Genomic DNA, 16,370 nt, shown 5'->3' on the forward strand with positions numbered 1-16,370 from the left:
CCAAATGCGCCTTATGTTCTGGAGAACATCCAGCTAGTTACAGAGGATGCCCAGTAATCAAGGCAATGAAAGCGGCACGTAACCCAAGTTATTCAGCATCCCAGAAGGTGAGACCGGCACCACCACCGCCGAAACCTGAGGATTTCAGACCACTACCAAAGAGGCCAGATCTAGACACAAAAGGAAAACTTCCAGTAAATCGTGCTAAACCAACTACAGCACCACCCAAGACTGCCCAGCCTACTCTCCAGCCATCCCAGAGTGAGGGAAGGAGGAAAGAAGTTTTCCAAAAAGGCCCTTCTAAGGCAGAAAAGCGGCCAGAAATTCAGCCAACCAAAACTCGCCAAACAGTGAAGGAGCGCGAAGGCACATCCCTGCAGGCCGAAAAGAAGACCGGTAAACCAGCCCCCTGGAAGGTACCACAACGCCTATCAGCTGAGATAGAAACAATAACTGAGGTACAAAACCAGATCAACAGCATGGAGATATCAGCAGCCACCACTCCACCTGCAGAGATGGAACTGCAATCAGATATCCAGACAATAATCACTTTTTTACAAGGGGATTTCTTCAGGAAATACTTACCTGCCATCAAAAATGGCCTTCGGCGGATTGCTGCTGCACCGGAGGGATCAGGCAAAGTTACAGCCATGATAGAGGTTCTCATGGAAATGCTCATCCATGGCGAACGCTAGAACAACCATATTACAACACCAAATTTCCGTATGTTCATGGAACGCGGACGGACTATGGCGTCAAAGACACCTCTTACGACACTTCATCATTGAACATAATCCAGATGTCATGCTCATCAATGAAACACATCTCAACAGCCAGCAGCAATTCAAGCAGTCAAACTACGCAGTCTACAGGCTCGATAGAAAAAACAGACGCAAGGGAGGACTTCTCCTACTTGTGAAATCCAACATACCTGCCCGTCAGATCCAAGTACCCAACCTCAACCATTTAGAAGCGCTCGCTGTGGAAATCTACTCTCCACAGACGAGCTTCATTATCCTGGCAGCATATGCAAGCCCACCGGCACGTATTGAAGATGCGGATTTTCGTGCAGTCTTCAACCTAGGCCAAAAAGTTATCCTGGCAGGTGACCTGAATGCCAAACATCCAGACTGGCATTCAAGAACAGAAAACAACGCAGGGAGAGCACTCCAACAGCTAGCAGGTAACATTGGGTTCGTGGTCCAAGCTCCACGGGACCCAACTCACTACCCTAAGATCCAAGGCCGACCTGACGTACTGGATGTAGTACTAACAAAAGGACTACAACTCCAAGCTGATCCCTCAGTGACATCTGCGCTAGAGTCCGATCACGAGCCGATCCTTTTCACCCTCTCTCACAACCTACTAACGAGAGAGGCAACAAGAAGGAAAATATGCACCACTGAACGGAACCAGTATAGACAAGAACTCAACTCCAACATCAATCTACAAGACGTTATACACTCACCAGAAGAGATTGAAACAGCGGTGCATAGGATAACGGCAGCTATCTTGGATGCGAAAAGAAGGTCCTCCACACTCACACCTCCTGAAGAAATCATCAAAAAGGACGATCCTCAACTTCACCTGCTCATCAGAACCAAACGATGGGCACGGCGTAAATACCAAACCACCAGGCAGCTACACTACAAGCGACTACAAAACAAATTGCAAAGACAAATACGTCGCCACATAATCAGAACGATGGAAGACAAATGGGACAAAACGCTGCAGGAAACACGGGGAAATCCATCCTCCTTCTGGAAAATCACAAGCACTCTCCAAGGGAAACGGAAGAGACAACTTACACCTGTTCTACATACAGTAACAGGGATACAGTTTGATCCGAAAACGCAAGCTGAAGAATTAGCAATCCACTACCAGGAACAACTTTCACCAAATCCCTGGCCATACGATGATCAAACAATTGAAGCAGTAGAGGAATGGGCAACACATTTCCCACAAATAAACCAACAAGATCTGCCACCGCAGCTATTCAACCCACGTCAAGTTGCGCAGATAATATCTCATATCAACCCTCGCCGAGCTCCAGGAATAGATAAAATCTCACCAGAAGATTTGAGGAAGGGAACTCGGAAGATGTTAGTCTACCTCACGCGCATCTTTAATGCAATGATACTAAAAGCATACTTTCCGCAGCAATGGAAGATGGCCACCATTTGTCCAATACTCAAAAGTGGAAAAAATTCCCTATTTCCAGCCAGCTACAGACCAATTAGTCTCCTCAGTCACATTTCAAAAGTTTTCGAGAGACTACTTGCAAACCGGCTACAAGAATTTACCACTCAGGCTCAGCTGCTACCAGATTACCAGCACGGCTTCAGACCCAACCACAACACGGTCACACAACTGATGAGGGTCGTAGACATGGCCACTATCAACTTCAATAGGAAGGCCACAACAATTGGAGTTTTTCTAGACGTGGAGAAGGCATTCGACAGAGTGTGGCACGAGGGACTCCTCTTTAAACTGGACCGGCTTGGTTTTCCGGCACACATACTCAATCTTCTCCGTTCCTTCTTGGACAACAGACAGTTCATCGTTCGCTTTAACGAAACCAACTCCAGTCCAAAACCAATCACTGCAGGCGTACCACAAGGATCATGTATCTCTCCACTGCTTTATGCTTTGTACACTGCAGACATGCCAGCATCACCCTCTGTCACTCTTGCAGTATTCGCAGACGACACGGCGATATTTTCATCCAGTGTCAACAGGATATACAGCGAAATCTTGATGCAACGGTACCTCCGCCTTTATGAAAGATGGACGAAAAAGTGGAGAATTAAAGTTAACCCAGACAAAAGCTCTGTTGTGGTCTTCACTAAGAACAGAACAAGATTCAATCCTCAACTAAGACTGCACCAAAGCATCATACCACAGGCAGATTCAGCAAAGTATTTGGGCGTCACCCTGGACCACGGCCTCACCTTCGGGAAACACCTCAAAGAAGTGGCAAATAGAGGAACACAAAGAATCGGTCAACTATTCCCAGTTCTTCGAAGCCCGATCTTACCCATCAGCATAAGGATCAGGGTATTCAAACAAGTAATTCGCTCCTTCATCACCTACGCCTGTGCAATATGGCTTCACAGTGCAAAAGGACACCTTGAAGCACTTCAACGGGTCCAAAATAGAGCCCTGAGAATCATATACGGAGCAGACCGATTCACTTCAAATGTACAAATTCATGAAGATCTAGAACAGGAAAGACTCTTTGAATTTATGATGAGAGAGAAAATCAAATTCTGGGACAAGATGCAGCATCACCGCAACCCAACCATTCAACTGCTTGGACATGTACAACCGGCCAGAAGAATACACAAAATGCCTCGATTGCAGTGAGGATGACCAACTAAATGTCAAGCAGCGTCACGCCGGGACAGTACCTGGATGGGTGACCATCACGAACCAGCCGCCATTTTGAAATCCAAAAAGTAAAGCAGCGTTACGCTGGGTCACCAGTAGGATGGGTGACCGTCTTAAAGAAAGGTAAAGCAGTGCCACGCTGGGTCACTCCATGATGGGTGACCATAACCGAAGGAGTGAAGAAGATCCCCCTTCAGACAAACAAACACCACAGAATCTAGAACTAGGGGGTAAACAAAAACACATAAGACTACAACTCATCGCCTGCGACAGTTGTACGGCGTCAACAACAAATCAATGCTAAGGAGAAATGCCAAGTACAAAACTTCAACATCAAACCTGAAGGCAAAGCTGAGAAGCTGGAACTTCATATAAAGTAAACCCGACAAGATAAGCAACAGCAACAGCAGCAAAAATTTGTGTTTTCACGTTGTATCGATAGCAAGAGATCATCATGTCTGGACGCGGAAAGGGAGGAAAAGTGAAGGGAAAGAGCAAGTCTCGCTCCAGCCGAGCCGGACTTCAGTTCCCCGTCGGCAGAATCCACCGACTTTTGCGAAAGGGCAATTATGCCGAACGTGTCGGTGCCGGTGCACCGGTTTACCTGGCCGCCGTCATGGAATATTTGGCAGCCGAAGTCTTGGAGTTGGCCGGCAATGCTGCTCGCGATAACAAGAAGACCAGGATCATCCCCCGTCACTTGCAGTTGGCCATCAGAAACGACGAGGAGTTGAACAAGCTCCTTTCTGGGGTCACGATCGCCCAGGGTGGCGTGCTGCCCAACATCCAGGCGGTCCTTCTTCCCAAGAAAACCGAGAAGAAAGCTTAAGCTGACACCCTACCCCCTCAGCTTCTAGCAAATCGGCCCTTGTAAGGGCCACCAATTACCTTAGGAAAGGGTCATTGTCTACTCCATTTTTTTAAGTTTTCAAGTTTGAAGTCTGTAGTCTAATCAGGACTGACAATCCATGTAACTTGGCATGCAAATCCTGTGTTGATTCAATGTTTTTTGCCTATTTCCGATAATGTCAGAGAATAGTGGCTTACCTGTACGTATACATCTTGTAAATTTTGATAGCATAGAGATTATGACGTGTGTTTTGTTTTCGGTGGAGTCAAGCTGCACTGAAAATAATAATAATAAAAAATATATATATATGTTCGCCTGAGTTATATTAATTGATGTTATAATTTGACAGAAGCAATCTGAATTTCACATAAATTTCTTTTGCTTTGCTAAACGACGAACGAAGGGTGGGTAGTCATCTAGCGAATGCTGAGAGTCCTCGCGTGAATATTTTTTGTTGAATTCTCAATTATTTCAATCATTCTTATGTCATTATGAACTCGAGACGAGAGAAATCGTTCGAATCGAGGCTGGGATCAGGGGGTAAGGTTCGGGGAAAGTTGAAAGCTGACATTTCCTTCCTCAAAGAAAAGATTTGTGGCCCTTAGAAGGGCCGATTTTTCAAGATGGAGGACAGGCAAACTAGAGCCCTTAACCTCCGAAACCGTACAAGGTTCTGCCTTGACGTTTGAGTGCGTACACGACGTCCATGGCGGTTACGGTTTTCCTCTTGGCGTGCTCCGTGTAGGTGACGGCATCGCGGATAACGTTCTCCAAGAACACCTTGAGGACGCCGCGTGTCTCTTCGTAGATGAGACCGGAGATTCGCTTCACACCTCCTCGCCGGGCAAGACGGCGGATGGCGGGCTTGGTGATACCCTGGATGTTGTCTCGGAGAACTTTACGGTGGCGCTTGGCACCTCCTTTGCCGAGTCCCTTTCCTCCTTTACCTCTGCCTGTCATTTCTGCAGTGCACGTACGTGGATTCGAAAGATGAGAATGAAGCCTTCCCTTTTTTTTTTTTTTTTTTTTTTTTGACCAATGTGGTCGGGGGGTCATCACATGTGGGGAACCTGCTTCTTGATTACATAGCATTAACAGGTGTCGATACTTTATTAGTTTTACAAAATTTTATATTTACATCAACAATTCAAAAATTTCCCTGCAACTGTCGCAAGGGAAAGTAGTGCTTTTGTTCCCTTTATTACCCAAAACACGTAAACATATAAATGGACGACTCAAAACAACACAAGGCGCCCTAAGGAGCCAGAGCATCGGCCAATTGGGTAATTACCCTTAGCCGTGTCGTACTATCAGGTGCTTCCCGGATTTTCTTCAGTCCTTGGAGAAGCTGGATGAGACCAGAAAGAACATCCGGCTGCGCTAGTTGGTGGAGCAAATCCAGTAAGGGTGTTTGATCCATGGTCGAAGGGGTTGCTTGGCGTGACGTCGGGCGAGATGTGTGCTGGCGGTTGTCTCTCCGGCGTTTCTCTGGGCGCTGGTTGGTCGAACTTGGATTGGATCGAGGACGGTAGTCACGGGCGGGAGTCGTCACTGGTACGTCCTGTCGAATAGGTCTGGGAACGACCTTACGTTTGGAGTCCAATTGGGCTCGTCTTTCTTTCTTAACTTTTTGGAATAGAGAACAACCTCTATAGCTAGCATAATGGGCCAATCCACAATTTACGCATCGTGGCAATATCTGTGGGTCCTTATTTGGGCAATCGGAAAATCGATGTGGCCCCGCACACTTGACACAGCGGGGGGTTGTAAAACAGTGCCGCTGCCCATGCCCCACCCTTTGGCAAGCATGGCATTGCAAGATCTGATTGGAGTAGTATTTTTCCACTCTTATCGTAAATATTCCGAGTTCGACGAGCTTGAAGATCTCGTGGGACTTCGATTCATTTGGCAAGACGACTAGTAATAGTGGTAACGGTCGTCTGGACGGCTTGGGAGCAGGTAGACGCTGTTCCTCATCAGTGGCGCGTTGAGTGCGTCGAGTGGGGGCCTTCAAGCGACTACAACTATGGATTGTAAATCCATGTTCTTTTGTCAAAAATTCCGCTACTCGATCGGGATGGAGGTCTTCCGGAAGGAAACGGAGGACGACTTTCAACTTCTCTGCAGCTGAGGAGCCGTAAGCGTATCCTATTTTGTGGCTGTCGAGGTATTCTCGTGTTTTGGTAAAAACTCGCTGGCTGTGAGGGGTGATTCTGCAGCCACCTCGGGTGTAGGTAAAGCTGATTCGGCCATTCACCGCTTCGAAAATTGAATTAGCTATTTTAATACTCTTCGTATTAAAAATAGTGATGCAAGGTAGCTTGCGGGTCTTGCTGCTTGGCTGGCTGTCGCTGTCAGATTCGCCGGTGGTAGAGCTCTCATCATCGACTTCTTCGTTTTCGGGACGTTTATTACGAGGTCTCTTCTTTGGATTCCCCGTTGCCATGACAGGGGAATATCCGAAGCGAACGTGTCTTCCCTCTACCTCTGCTAGGCTGTGGAGCTCATTTCTGCAGTGCACGTACGTGGATTCGAAAGATGAGAATGAAGCCTTCCCGGCGAGCCGGCTCAGTTTTGTACGCCTTCGACAGAGGGGGGCAGAATGGCGGGAGCCAATGGGAAATCCGCTTTTCGGTTTGATTTCACGAATCAGGAGCATGCACGGCACCTTTCAGGGCAAAGCATATAAAGGCATGATTTTTGGTTGGCGCGATTGTTTGAAACGGAAACGCTTAGGACAAGCACGCGACAATGGCCCGGACTAAGCAAACTGCACGAAAATCCACCGGAGGCAAGGCCCCAAGGAAGCAGCTCGCCACAAAGGCAGCTAGGAAGAGCGCTCCCGCCACCGGAGGAGTGAAGAAGCCCCATAGGTACAGGCCAGGTACCGTGGCTCTTCGAGAAATCCGTCGCTACCAGAAGAGCACCGAGTTGCTCATCAGGAAGCTTCCTTTCCAGCGTCTCGTCCGCGAGATCGCTCAAGATTTCAAGACCGACTTGCGCTTCCAGAGTTCCGCAGTCATGGCTCTCCAGGAGGCCAGCGAGGCTTACCTCGTCGGTCTCTTCGAAGATACCAACTTGTGTGCCATCCACGCTAAGCGTGTCACTATCATGCCAAAGGACATCCAGCTCGCCCGCCGCATTCGTGGAGAGCGTGCTTAAGCGCATTCCGCTGCCCTTGGCAAACAATCGGTCCTTTTGAGGACCACAAATCCTACTTGGAAAGTACGTTTTGGTCGTATCTCTCTTTATTTTTTATTATTATTGTCAATTCCATCCCTATCCTCGCGTTTATCCAAAAGTTATTTAAAATAATAATGCCGAAGCAATTGGGCGATATTTCATGAATATTCAGTTTTAATAATAAAGCTCTCGCTAAATCTTTAAATCTAATATCTTACTCGCAGTTCATTTCATAGAATCGATGGAAACGAAGTCAAACAAATTATGACGACATAATGTGACTAGTGTATTGCTTTCATTTTTTTAAAAAAGAAAATGCATGGATGGAAGGGAAAGGATGACACCGTGTCCGATGAAAGGAAAGGTTATAAGATTGAGTGATCGTGCAAATTCGCTCCTTCCAGGAGAATTTTGATGGTCCTCAGAAGGACCTTTTTATGGGGAACACTTGCGTGCTCAACCATTTTACTTCTTTTTTGGTGCAGCCTTCTTTGCTGCCTTGGGCTTGGCAGCCTTCTTTGGCTTTGGCGCCTTTGGTTTCTTGGGCGTCTTTGCCTTTTTCACTTTCGATGGAGACTTCTTTGGCTTTGCAACAGGTGCCTTCTTCTTTTCGCCGGTCTTCTTTGGTCGCTTGGCCGGGGCAGCTTTCTTTGCCGGTTTCTTCTCCTTGGGAGCCGAGCGTTTGGTCTTGGAAACAGCCCCGCTTTCCGGTTTCTCCTTCAGCGACGAAGCGCTGAGTTTGAAAGATCCGGAGGCACCCTTTCCTTTGGTTTGCACCAAAGAACCTGATGCCACGGCGCTCCTCAGGTACTTCTTGATGAAGGGCGCGAGCTTCTCGGCGTCGACCTTGTAGTTCTGGGTGATGTACTTCTTGATGGCCTGCAGGGAAGAGCCTCCGCGCTCCTTCAAGTTCTTGATAGCGTTGTTCACCATCTCGGATGTCCTGGGATGGGAAGGAGCCGTTCTCGGCTTTTTCGCCTTCGAGGACTTCTTGGGCGAAGCCGCCGTCGGGGCTGAGGGAGCTGATGCCGTATCTGCCATATCTACGCTCTTTTCGGAACGAAAATGAATCCCCGCGCCGAGGTTTCGACCCCCTTTTCTCTCGGAGCGCGGACCGGAGCGAGAGCAGCTCTCAGGCGGGCCGAAGCAAACTGAAGTTTGTAGTTGCCACAACGGTAAGTGTGTTTCCTCCTCTTTCCAAGATTAATTTTTTCAGTGCTGAGCTAGAGAGCACCAGCATCCCTCGTTGTTGGGTACGTTCCGGAAACTTTGAAGTAGCCGTGAAGTGCCGCAGTCCGTCCCCACGACTTCCACGTTCCTCGCTTCCTTCGTGTCAAACTCACCGTAGGTGTACGCGCGACCTCCATATGCCCGTGATTTCCTTAGTTTTCTCTGAGAAAAGGTAGAAGGTGCGTCGGTTGCACGGAGGAGATGGAAGTTCAATCCTTCCCCTATTCTCTTGCTGAGAATCAGGTGCCTTGAGCATACGACAGGCCTCTCAAGCCAATCTCCGAAGTAGCGTGTGTCGCACACGCCTGTGTTTGAACGAAGCTGGCCTACTTCCAATGTATAGCCTTTAATTTCGTTTATAGGCGAAAATCTATCGCATGAGGACTGTGGTTCGATTCGAAAGCAGCCATTTGCACCGAAAGTTAGCGCGGCCCTTCCTGCTCTCCGCCGATAAATAATAATAATGTAATAGTTTGTGTCGAGGTGCCCGTTGCCTACTTTGGTTTGTGGGAATAGCGCGTATTCGAGAACTCGATGAAGTTGTCCGAAGATAGCACAAAAATAGGAAATAGCTAGGCTGGAGAGTATATATATATATATATATATATATATATATAACTACGCACTGGTAATGATCAGGCTGGAAAGTTCATACGAACTAACCGAGCCCAATCACTTTTTCGTTGTTAGGTCCTGGGTATATAGTGTGGAATCAAAAAGGTTGGTCATGAGATTCACTTTTATTCACTGCACTAAATTTTCTTCTTCTCTATCTTGTAGCTTTTATGTTCACACATCTCTGGAAGGGTGTTAAAGCACATTTCTCACTATGACTACAATGAAATGTATAATTATTTGTTATGTTTCTTCTACACGTTCTTGGCAGTGCCCACGAGACGAGACATTTCCCCGAAAACGAGAAGTTGGACTATATGTACCTTACCGAAAGCAGTATCTTTCGCCAACGGCCATACCACGCTGAATATACCGGTTCTCGTCCGATCACCGAAGTCAAGCAGCGTCGGGCCTGGTCAGTACTTGGATGGGTGACCGCCTGGGAACACCAGGTGCTGTTGGCATCCTTTTTCTTTTTCAAGGTTCATAGTGGCCTTTTATTTGTGAATTGAAGCCAATCAATCACCGACAGTTTTTGCAGAATCGCTTTTTTTTTTTTTTTTTTTTTTTTCAATATACCTGTCATCAAATAATAATAATAATATAAGTGAAGAATGTATATTAGTATATATGAATATCGGGGAAGGCGACTTTCTTCTGTTTTTTGGGGCTTGCGGGGTTGCAGGGTGCGTTCTTATTACCGGCGGCCGCCATAATCCCGGCGGGGAGCGAGCGCTCCCCTGCCCGGCGGATCCGCCGCGTCGCTCCCCGAAGAGCCCGGCGTTGGTAGTTTTCGGCGAGGATACGTGCCGGCGGTTGCAGGGAGTGTGTTTTTTTTGGGCGTTTTTATTTTTTTGCAAAATGCCATCGCCGTGGAAGGAGGCGTTCGCTAAAGGGATAGTCCCGGCCCGGCAACCCTGATCCGTTGGCAATTTCGCCCGAAACGCACCGGGGCGGAGGGGGGGGGGGTGTGCACACGCAGAATAAAGAATTGGAAATGTCGCATACTCGTTGGCGAGGACACGTAAACCGAGGTTCTGTTTCAACCGATGCATGTCAAATCTCGCGTCTTTTCCCTTCGGAAAGGGAATGCTCGATCAGTGCAGTGATGTGAAAGTGTCCCCGCTAGTGGACAATTTAGCAGAAGGCAAGTGGGGAAGGTCCTGGTCGGAACGGTTACTTTTGGCAGCAAACGGTTACGAAACTGTTACTTTTGTCAGTAAACTGTTACAAAACGGTTACTTTTGTCAGTAAACTGTTACAAAACGGTTACTTTTGGCAGTAAACTGTTACGAAACGGTTACTTTTGGCAGTAAACGGTTACGAAACTGTTAGTTTTAGCAGGGAACGGTTACAAAACCGTTACTTTTGGCAGCAGACGGTTACGAAATCGTTACTTTTGGCAGCAGACCGTTACATAACCGTTACTTTTTGCAGCAAACGAATTAACGATAAAATGACCATTCGGTATTTCTCGACTGGTCGGGAGTCGGGAAGTCATTTCCCGAAGTCGGGATCGGGACAGGATCCCCCCCCCGGTCCCGACTTTTCGGGATCCCGCACACCCCTAATATTAATGCATAGGATGGAATGAACATTTTTTTTTGCCATGTCAACGTAACCTAACCTCCCAGAGGATCTGGGTTCAGACGAACGCGAGACAAATTCCTGGAAAAAGGACCTTGCGTAAGACAACTTTGGTTCCTCTTCAAAAATTCGCGTACACTTTCGTTGTGTAGTCAGCATGTAATGATACCGAATGGAGGCATGTAGGCGTTCGAACCCCACCCCTAACTGAACAAAAAAATGCTAATCTTCCGGGATCGTAAGTTGAAGTTCCACCCCCCCCCCCCCCCCCCGATGCCGCCGCCCTCTGGAAACAACGTTCAGATCAATTCTTGGAGTAACCGATTTCAAATGCAACGGTTCCCGCCAAATGTCACACTTCGTTGAGCGTACCAGTTCTCACCCTTTCATAGAAGTTAAGTGAGCCTTTTTAGTGCAAATTATGAATGTGACTGCCAAACTCTTCCTTTTTCCCTGCTCGTGGAGAAAACTGAAAGTAATTTTGAAAGTAAAATGAAGGAAAACACGAAAAATGAAATAAAATCACGACCTAACAAAACCTAACCTAATGTAACCCAACCGAGTATATGCAGATATTAATCTGTGTGTACCTTTCACTGCCATACTCTAGTAACAAACGTACAATTGTGAAATAGAAACCTGAAAGTTATTTTTGTTAAATATACAAGTTTATTTTATGTGTTCATCCAAAATAATAATGCGCCGAATCAATAATTGTTCCAAGTCTTAGGTTATTTTTTTGCAGTGGCATTTTGTCCAAATGTAACTCTAAAAGTCCTATTCAGCAAAAGAAACTAAAAAATTTGGAAATTTAGCCTATTTTTGTAAATTACGTGCTGGTTAAGGTCGTACCTTAAAAGCATTTTTTTTTTATATATACGTAAGGTCAAAAATCTTCTCGCTTGCAGGCTGAGATATCGTTAGGTTATGTAAGTGTACGTTTCGGAGGGGTGGTAGACAAGTTCGTCCAATTCCAAGATTCAATTTTTGGCCCTAAAAAGGGCCTTTTTCGGCAAGGTAATTATTTCCTTGAGTTTACTTTGAGCTGGTGTACTTAGTCACGGCCTTGGTGCCTTCACTGACGGCGTGCTTGGCCAGTTCACCGGGGAGGAGCAGCCGAACGGCCGTCTGGATCTCCCTGCTGGTGATGGTCGATCGCTTGTTGTAATGAGCGAGCCTGGAAGCTTCGGCGGCAATGCGCTCGAAGATGTCGTTGACGAAGCTGTTCATGATGCTCATCGCCTTGCTGGAGATGCCGGTGTCAGGGTGAACTTGCTTCAACACCTTGTAGATGTAAATTGCGTAGCTCTCCTTCCTCCTCCGCTTCTTCTTTTTGTCTCCCTTGGAGATGTTCTTCTGGGCCTTTCCGGCCTTTTTGGCGGCTTTTCCACTTGTCTTTGGCGGCATGTTGCAGACAGACTCGATGGGCGCCACCTCCGTCGATTCGTTTTTAAGAAAGGACGGTTGATATCAGACGGACCAATGGCGCTTCGAGACGTGTCTCCCGGACGCTCTCATTCGCGGCGATTCAATACTACTTAACAAAACCACCAAACTGGCTGGCAAAAATTTGTGTTTTCACGTTGTATCGATAGCAAGAGATCATCATGTCTGGACGCGGAAAGGGAGGAAAAGTGAAGGGAAAGAGCAAGTCTCGCTCCAGCCGAGCCGGACTTCAGTTCCCCGTCGGCAGAATCCACCGACTTTTGCGAAAGGGCAATTATGCCGAACGTGTCGGTGCCGGTGCACCGGTTTACCTGGCCGCCGTCATGGAATATTTGGCAGCCGAAGTCTTGGAGTTGGCCGGCAATGCTGCTCGCGATAACAAGAAGACCAGGATCATCCCCCGTCACTTGCAGTTGGCCATCAGAAACGACGAGGAGTTGAACAAGCTCCTTTCTGGGGTCACGATCGCCCAGGGTGGCGTGCTGCCCAACATCCAGGCGGTCCTTCTTCCCAAGAAAACCGAGAAGAAAGCTTAAGCTGACACCCTACCCCCTCAGCTTCTAGCAAATCGGCCCTTGTAAGGGCCACCAATTACCTTAGGAAAGGGTCATTGTCTACTCCATTTTTTTAAGTTTTCAAGTTTGAAGTCTGTAGTCTAATCAGGACTGACAATCCATGTAACTTGGCATGCAAATCCTGTGTTGATTCAATGTTTTTTGCCTATTTCCGATAATGTCAGAGAATAGTGGCTTACCTGTACGTATACATCTTGTAAATTTTGATAGCATAGAGATTATGACGTGTGTTTTGTTTTCGGTGGAGTCAAGCTGCACTGAAAATAATAATAATAAAAAATATATATATATGTTCGCCTGAGTTATATTAATTGATGTTATAATTTGACAGAAGCAATCTGAATTTCACATAAATTTCTTTTGCTTTGCTAAACGACGAACGAAGGGTGGGTAGTCATCTAGCGAATGCTGAGAGTCCTCGCGTGAATATTTTTTGTTGAATTCTCAATTATTTCAATCATTCTTATGTCATTATGAACTCGAGACGAGAGAAATCGTTCGAATCGAGGCTGGGATCAGGGGGTAAGGTTCGGGGAAAGTTGAAAGCTGACATTTCCTTCCTCAAAGAAAAGATTTGTGGCCCTTAGAAGGGCCGATTTTTCAAGATGGAGGACAGGCAAACTAGAGCCCTTAACCTCCGAAACCGTACAAGGTTCTGCCTTGACGTTTGAGTGCGTACACGACGTCCATGGCGGTTACGGTTTTCCTCTTGGCGTGCTCCGTGTAGGTGACGGCATCGCGGATAACGTTCTCCAAGAACACCTTGAGGACGCCGCGTGTCTCTTCGTAGATGAGACCGGAGATTCGCTTCACACCTCCTCGCCGGGCAAGACGGCGGATGGCGGGCTTGGTGATACCCTGGATGTTGTCTCGGAGAACTTTACGGTGGCGCTTGGCACCTCCTTTGCCGAGTCCCTTTCCTCCTTTACCTCTGCCTGTCATTTCTGCAGTGCACGTACGTGGATTCGAAAGATGAGAATGAAGCCTTCCCGGCGAGCCGGCTCAGTTTTGTACGCCTTCGACAGAGGGGGGCAGAATGGCGGGAGCCAATGGGAAATCCGCTTTTCGGTTTGATTTCACGAATCAGGAGCATGCACGGCACCTTTCAGGGCAAAGCATATAAAGGCATGATTTTTGGTTGGCGCGATTGTTTGAAACGGAAACGCTTAGGACAAGCACGCGACAATGGCCCGGACTAAGCAAACTGCACGAAAATCCACCGGAGGCAAGGCCCCAAGGAAGCAGCTCGCCACAAAGGCAGCTAGGAAGAGCGCTCCCGCCACCGGAGGAGTGAAGAAGCCCCATAGGTACAGGCCAGGTACCGTGGCTCTTCGAGAAATCCGTCGCTACCAGAAGAGCACCGAGTTGCTCATCAGGAAGCTTCCTTTCCAGCGTCTCGTCCGCGAGATCGCTCAAGATTTCAAGACCGACTTGCGCTTCCAGAGTTCCGCAGTCATGGCTCTCCAGGAGGCCAGCGAGGCTTACCTCGTCGGTCTCTTCGAAGATACCAACTTGTGTGCCATCCACGCTAAGCGTGTCACTATCATGCCAAAGGACATCCAGCTCGCCCGCCGCATTCGTGGAGAGCGTGCTTAAGCGCATTCCGCTGCCCTTGGCAAACAATCGGTCCTTTTGAGGACCACAAATCCTACTTGGAAAGTACGTTTTGGTCGTATCTCTCTTTATTTTTTATTATTATTGTCAATTCCATCCCTATCCTCGCGTTTATCCAAAAGTTATTTAAAATAATAATGCCGAAGCAATTGGGCGATATTTCATGAATATTCAGTTTTAATAATAAAGCTCTCGCTAAATCTTTAAATCTAATATCTTACTCGCAGTTCATTTCATAGAATCGATGGAAACGAAGTCAAACAAATTATGACGACATAATGTGACTAGTGTATTGCTTTCATTTTTTTAAAAAAGAAAATGCATGGATGGAAGGGAAAGGATGACACCGTGTCCGATGAAAGGAAAGGTTATAAGATTGAGTGATCGTGCAAATTCGCTCCTTCCAGGAGAATTTTGATGGTCCTCAGAAGGACCTTTTTATGGGGAACACTTGCGTGCTCAACCATTTTACTTCTTTTTTGGTGCAGCCTTCTTTGCTGCCTTGGGCTTGGCAGCCTTCTTTGGCTTTGGCGCCTTTGGTTTCTTGGGCGTCTTTGCCTTTTTCACTTTCGATGGAGACTTCTTTGGCTTTGCAACAGGTGCCTTCTTCTTTTCGCCGGTCTTCTTTGGTCGCTTGGCCGGGGCAGCTTTCTTTGCCGGTTTCTTCTCCTTGGGAGCCGAGCGTTTGGTCTTGGAAACAGCCCCGCTTTCCGGTTTCTCCTTCAGCGACGAAGCGCTGAGTTTGAAAGATCCGGAGGCACCCTTTCCTTTGGTTTGCACCAAAGAACCTGATGCCACGGCGCTCCTCAGGTACTTCTTGATGAAGGGCGCGAGCTTCTCGGCGTCGACCTTGTAGTTCTGGGTGATGTACTTCTTGATGGCCTGCAGGGAAGAGCCTCCGCGCTCCTTCAAGTTCTTGATAGCGTTGTTCACCATCTCGGATGTCCTGGGATGGGAAGGAGCCGTTCTCGGCTTTTTCGCCTTCGAGGACTTCTTGGGCGAAGCCGCCGTCGGGGCTGAGGGAGCTGATGCCGTATCTGCCATATCTACGCTCTTTTCGGAACGAAAATGAATCCCCGCGCCGAGGTTTCGACCCCCTTTTCTCTCGGAGCGCGGACCGGAGCGAGAGCAGCTCTCAGGCGGGCCGAAGCAAACTGAAGTTTGTAGTTGCCACAACGGTAAGTGTGTTTCCTCCTCTTTCCAAGATTAATTTTTTCAGTGCTGAGCTAGAGAGCACCAGCATCCCTCGTTGTTGGGTACGTTCCGGAAACTTTGAAGTAGCCGTGAAGTGCCGCAGTCCGTCCCCACGACTTCCACGTTCCTCGCTTCCTTCGTGTCAAACTCACCGTAGGTGTACGCGCGACCTCCATATGCCCGTGATTTCCTTAGTTTTCTCTGAGAAAAGGTAGAAGGTGCGTCGGTTGCACGGAGGAGATGGAAGTTCAATCCTTCCCCTATTCTCTTGCTGAGAATCAGGTGCCTTGAGCATACGACAGGCCTCTCAAGCCAATCTCCGAAGTAGCGTGTGTCGCACACGCCTGTGTTTGAACGAAGCTGGCCTACTTCCAATGTATAGCCTTTAATTTCGTTTATAGGCGAAAATCTATCGCATGAGGACTGTGGTTCGATTCGAAAGCAGCCATTTGCACCGAAAGTTAGCGCGGCCCTTCCTGCTCTCCGCCGATAAATAATAATAATGTAATAGTTTGTGTCGAGGTGCCCGTTGCCTACTTTGGTTTGTGGGAATAGCGCGTATTCGAGAACTCGATGAAGTTGTCCGAAGATAGCACAAAAATAGGAAATAGCTAGGCTGGAGAGTATATATATATATATATATATATATATATATAACTACGCACTGGTAATGATCAGGCTGGAAA

The 16,370-nt window shown here is 47.5% G+C and overlaps 7 protein-coding genes and 1 non-coding gene across 8 annotated transcripts; 5 read left to right on the plus strand and 3 right to left on the minus strand.

Annotated features, from left to right (window-relative positions):
• The first annotated feature begins 3,844 nt into the window (after positions 1 to 3,844).
• Positions 3,845 to 4,219, plus strand: LOC145992898 (histone H2A). Its single transcript, XM_083129279.1, has one exon. It carries the CDS (start codon positions 3,845 to 3,847, stop codon positions 4,217 to 4,219), a length of 375 nt encoding a protein of 124 aa, XP_082985405.1.
• Positions 4,220 to 4,888: 669 nt separating this feature from the next.
• On the minus strand, positions 4,889 to 5,200 carry LOC145992899 (histone H4). Its single transcript, XM_083129280.1, has one exon. The coding sequence runs from the start codon at positions 5,198 to 5,200 to the stop codon at positions 4,889 to 4,891; it is 312 nt and encodes a 103-aa protein (XP_082985406.1).
• Positions 5,201 to 6,991: 1,791 nt separating this feature from the next.
• On the plus strand, positions 6,992 to 7,402 carry LOC145992900 (histone H3). Its single transcript, XM_083129281.1, has one exon. The coding sequence runs from the start codon at positions 6,992 to 6,994 to the stop codon at positions 7,400 to 7,402; it is 411 nt and encodes a 136-aa protein (XP_082985407.1).
• Positions 7,403 to 9,613: 2,211 nt separating this feature from the next.
• On the plus strand, positions 9,614 to 9,732 carry LOC145993047 (5S ribosomal RNA). The gene has a single exon (XR_014442259.1). It is a non-coding gene; the product is annotated as a 5S ribosomal RNA (ribosomal RNA).
• A 2,158-nt stretch (positions 9,733 to 11,890) lies between these two features.
• LOC145992901 (histone H2B) lies at positions 11,891 to 12,262 on the minus strand. The gene has a single exon (XM_083129283.1). The coding sequence runs from the start codon at positions 12,260 to 12,262 to the stop codon at positions 11,891 to 11,893; it is 372 nt and encodes a 123-aa protein (XP_082985409.1).
• A 200-nt stretch (positions 12,263 to 12,462) lies between these two features.
• On the plus strand, positions 12,463 to 12,837 carry LOC145992902 (histone H2A). Its single transcript, XM_083129284.1, has one exon. It carries the CDS (start codon positions 12,463 to 12,465, stop codon positions 12,835 to 12,837), a length of 375 nt encoding a protein of 124 aa, XP_082985410.1.
• A 669-nt stretch (positions 12,838 to 13,506) lies between these two features.
• LOC145992903 (histone H4) lies at positions 13,507 to 13,818 on the minus strand. Its single transcript, XM_083129285.1, has one exon. It carries the CDS (start codon positions 13,816 to 13,818, stop codon positions 13,507 to 13,509), a length of 312 nt encoding a protein of 103 aa, XP_082985411.1.
• A 243-nt stretch (positions 13,819 to 14,061) lies between these two features.
• LOC145992904 (histone H3) lies at positions 14,062 to 14,472 on the plus strand. The gene has a single exon (XM_083129286.1). The coding sequence runs from the start codon at positions 14,062 to 14,064 to the stop codon at positions 14,470 to 14,472; it is 411 nt and encodes a 136-aa protein (XP_082985412.1).
• Positions 14,473 to 16,370: the final 1,898 nt, after the last annotated feature.

Source organism: Lepisma saccharinum, chromosome 9 (assembly GCF_977018435.1).
Source record: "Lepisma saccharinum chromosome 9, izLepSacc3.1, whole genome shotgun sequence".
Classification (NCBI taxonomy): domain Eukaryota; kingdom Metazoa; phylum Arthropoda; class Insecta; order Zygentoma; family Lepismatidae; genus Lepisma; species Lepisma saccharinum.

What these genes read in the sequence shown, in the direction of transcription:
- LOC145992900 (XM_083129281.1), top strand. Translation starts at nt 6,992, where the DNA reads ATGGCCCGGACTAAGCAAACTGCACGAAAATCCACCGGAGGCAAGGCC.
- LOC145992899 (XM_083129280.1), bottom strand. Translation starts at nt 5,200, where the DNA reads ATGACAGGCAGAGGTAAAGGAGGAAAGGGACTCGGCAAAGGAGGTGCC.
- LOC145992902 (XM_083129284.1), top strand. Translation starts at nt 12,463, where the DNA reads ATGTCTGGACGCGGAAAGGGAGGAAAAGTGAAGGGAAAGAGCAAGTCT.
- LOC145992898 (XM_083129279.1), top strand. Translation starts at nt 3,845, where the DNA reads ATGTCTGGACGCGGAAAGGGAGGAAAAGTGAAGGGAAAGAGCAAGTCT.
- LOC145992901 (XM_083129283.1), bottom strand. Translation starts at nt 12,262, where the DNA reads ATGCCGCCAAAGACAAGTGGAAAAGCCGCCAAAAAGGCCGGAAAGGCC.
- LOC145992903 (XM_083129285.1), bottom strand. Translation starts at nt 13,818, where the DNA reads ATGACAGGCAGAGGTAAAGGAGGAAAGGGACTCGGCAAAGGAGGTGCC.
- LOC145992904 (XM_083129286.1), top strand. Translation starts at nt 14,062, where the DNA reads ATGGCCCGGACTAAGCAAACTGCACGAAAATCCACCGGAGGCAAGGCC.